This window comes from Cyphomyrmex costatus, unplaced genomic scaffold (genome assembly GCF_001594065.2).
Source record: "Cyphomyrmex costatus isolate MS0001 unplaced genomic scaffold, Ccosl1.0 scaffold794, whole genome shotgun sequence".
Classification (NCBI taxonomy): Eukaryota; Metazoa; Arthropoda; class Insecta; order Hymenoptera; family Formicidae; genus Cyphomyrmex; species Cyphomyrmex costatus.
In genome coordinates, this window is record NW_017280369.1 from 11,076 (window position 1) to 14,765 (window position 3,690).

The 3,690-nt window shown below is 31.6% G+C and overlaps 2 protein-coding genes across 2 annotated transcripts in view; both read left to right on the forward strand.

The window, feature by feature from the left end:
• LOC108781204 (putative nuclease HARBI1) overlaps nt 1-1,373 on the forward strand; it is a 2,826-nt gene extending 1,453 nt beyond the window's left edge. The window contains exons 2-4 of the mRNA XM_018549119.1: nt 286-368; nt 483-652; nt 733-1,373. Coding sequence (XP_018404621.1) covers nt 286-368; nt 483-652; nt 733-1,373 — 894 coding nt within the window. The remainder of the gene's footprint in view (nt 1-285; nt 369-482; nt 653-732) is intronic.
• Nucleotides 1,374-2,716: 1,343 nt separating this feature from the next.
• The window catches only part of LOC108781193 (uncharacterized), a 1,421-nt gene continuing 447 nt past the window's right edge, over nt 2,717-3,690 (forward strand). Inside the window, exons 1-2 of the mRNA XM_018549110.1 lie at nt 2,717-3,013; nt 3,096-3,435. Of these exons, the coding sequence (XP_018404612.1) occupies nt 2,717-3,013; nt 3,096-3,435 (637 nt within the window). The remainder of the gene's footprint in view (nt 3,014-3,095; nt 3,436-3,690) is intronic.

Here is a 3,690-nt window from a genome sequence, read left to right on the forward strand (position 1 = left end):
TTTTTTTGTTTGTTCGCGGTATTATTGTAAGTCGCGTCCGTTAATTATATATTCCTATATGTTGTTTTCTCGTCGATTTTTATAACTTCCGTATCGTCTACACTATCTCAATAAACTACGTTTCTTGTCTCACTATTACTTCTGCGTTAGTTTTCTTTACCGATTTCCGACGCCTCACATAATTTCCCGCCGCCCCGTTCCGACGCGAATACTCCTCCAGCCGAACCTTTTTTTTATACGAAACGCAAACTTTCCGACGAGCTAGTCCGAGTATAAAAAAATCAGGTAGTTACAGGATGCAAACCTGTTCCACTTAAAAAACAATTAATGATTACCATTTGGTATTTATCAAATATAGAATCTTTCCAGTAAGTTTTCATGATAAATTACTGATATATATAAAATAAATTATCTACAGTGCAAAGAAAACTTCTCTATTTTCTTATATATATACCTATATATATTCTTATTTTTCTTTTTAGATCAGTAGCTGATCGTTTCGATATCAGTAAAAGTACTTGTTGGGATATACTTTACAGAACATGTAAAAGTCTCTTAAAAGTTAATACCATATATAAAATTATATCATGGCCAAATAGAGAACGTGCTTCAACAATAATGAGACAATTTCAACAAATTAATGGGTTCCCTAGTAAATAATAACTAAAATTTTTCATTTACTATTTTTCATTTACTATTTCAAATGTTTTTTTAAGTATAATCTTCCTTTAGGAATTATTGGAGCTATAGACGGATCGCATGTCCAAATATTAAAACCAAAGAATCATCCAAATTCTTACTGCAACAGAAAAAATTACCATTCTGTACTTCTACAAGGAGTCCGCGACAGTAAAAGATTATTTTTAGATGTCTATGTTGGGGAACCTGGATCTATTCACGATATGAGATTATTTAAAAAGTCTGATTTATATGCAAGGATAAAAAATTCTTTAATTGAATTTCCTAATGATAGTCATCTAGTGGGAGATTTAGCCTATAAGTTATCTTCATATCTTTTAGTAGGTTTTAAAGATGTTGGTGGATTAACTGAACGAGAAAAAAATTTTAATAAAAAATTATCACAATGTCGTGTGAGAATAGAAAATGCTTTTGCATATTTAAAAGGGCGATTTAGACGCTTAAAGTATCTTGAAACAGTTAGATTAGATTTAATTTGTCTATTGATAGTATCCGCATGTATTATGCACAATATCAGTATTTTAAATGAAGATTTACCTGAGGAACTAGTAGACAATATGGAGATAAGGGATATAAGAGACCATGACAAATTCATTACAAACATAAATGAAGAAGAAGGAAATAATGCAAGCATACTGAAAAGAAGAGAAATTATGAATATTCTTCCAATGTAAATATGGGAAATATGGAATAAATAAACATGTTTATACAGTTCAAACATATTGGTTATTTTATTTATGAATTAAATTTATAATGTAATTTATTTATACCTATATATCTATATAAACTAAAAGTTACACAACATAAATAACATTCAATTACAAAATGATAATATTGGAAACTTAAAACAATAACTAATTAATTTTATAAATTCGTTTTATATGCTTTTGTACTGAAAGCATCATTCTATCTGTCGAAATTATATACGCTTTTAGCACGAAAAAGTAAGATATATTTAACATAGACTACTTTATCACCATTAAAACAGGTACTTCGATATTATTTCAATGTAAATAAAACATAAATTATTACATATCTGATAGAAATTTCAGTCTTGTTGGTAACAGAAAATATCTACAACAGTCTGTTTAACTTATTATTAGAACTACACCTTCCTTTTAATAATTAAGTAATATATGAATAACATGGTTAATGTGCATATATAATATATATATTTGAAACAGAAGAAATATAAATTGCACATTTTGATAACGATAAAAAAAGAAAATCACAGTGTAAATTCCAAATGAAACATGGTAGTGTCTGGGCGCTTAAGCCAAGCGCAGCGAAACTGCCATGCCTCCTTTATGTTAGCCGACGGGTTGTAGCAGACTAATACTTATAATAGGCATATGCTCATTGCATTCCAATGGATAAAAAGAATTGACTAAAATAAAGCTAATTTAAAATAATCAACTTTCTTTTAGGTAATTAAAAATAATTATGTAGGATAATAATTAAAAATGATTTTGTAGGATTAATGGTCTTAGTAGAAGTAAAAATATTTACTCATCATTACTATCCTTCTTATCTCGAAGTATTCCGATAAACTCATTGAAACATTTTAAAAAGGGTAATTATACAGAATACCCCCTCCACCTCTGATTTCGATAAAATTAGGCTCATTCGACGCGTTTTTGCATAAAACGAAAGAATCTTGCAGAAATAAGTGTCGCTCTGCTCTACGAACCGAGATATTTAATGTTAAAGTTGACGACTATTCAGGTTAGGTAAGCTGTCACAGTCCTACATTCGCCATGTTTTCTACATGCATTTCGATGTTTTGCGCATGCGTCTCGTTTCTTTTCGGAATGCGCCTCGTTTCTTTTCGGTCAAACAGGCTCGAAATTTAAAATGTACGCTAGAAAACAAATGAAACGCAACAATATTGTAATTGTCGAACGGGAAATTGCACATCACGTACACGATGTTTGGCCTGCTCCAATTTGGTCACTTAACGTTTGACCATAATAAATTAATACATTTTTTAATTAAGCACAAATTATTACCAAATACAATGAAGTGTAAGAAATGTGGTAATGATATGGACATTGATACAGAAACATTAATGTTCAAGTGCAGAAGGCGGTACTACAAAAATGTACACAAGAAACGAGTAGCAGTACGTTGTTTTGTTGACGTAAGTGCAAAGACTGGTACTTGGTTCTCCAACAGTAATCTTGACGTGGGTACAATATGCAGATTAGTTGCATGTTTTCTGATGTTGCAACACCCACGTCAAGATCGAACGCAAGTAGAAACAGGCATTGTATCGCCGACCACGATTGTTGACTGGTTCAACTTTTGCCGAGAGGTAATCATAATTATTTATGTTTTGTAAATAACTTCATATACTTTGTTTAAAATAAAATATTAATATAAATTTTTTCTTGCAGGTCTGTGTGTTCTGGGCTGAGAAAAATAGTGAAAAGCTTGGTGGCCCAGGACACACAGTAGAAATCGATGAAGCAAAGATTGGAAAACGGAAATACAATCGTGGTCGCCTTGTAAAAGGTCAATGGATCTTCGGAGGATACGAGCAGGGGTCGAAGAAGATATTCATAGTACCAGTGGAGGATCGTACGGAAAAGACGCTCTTGGCAATTATAAAGGAATGGATACTGCCAGGGACAACTATTGTGTCAGATTGTTGGAAGTCCTACGATTGTTTAAACAATGAGGGCTTCCAACACCTGACAGTAAACCATTCCTATAATTTCGTCGATCCTGACACTGGTGAGAAATGTTCAAAAGTATTAATATACATAATAATAATTAAAATAAATAATTAATGTTTAACTATAATTTATGTTGGAACGTATTCTTTAAATTTAAAGGTGCACACACTCAACACATAAAGCGCGTTTGGAGAGAAGTTCGGGGAAATATTCCAAGATACGGAAGGAGAGAAGAACATTTTATTGGATATTTGTCCGAATTTCTCTTCAAACGCGTCTATAACTATGAAAAACGGATTGAAATCTTCTTCGA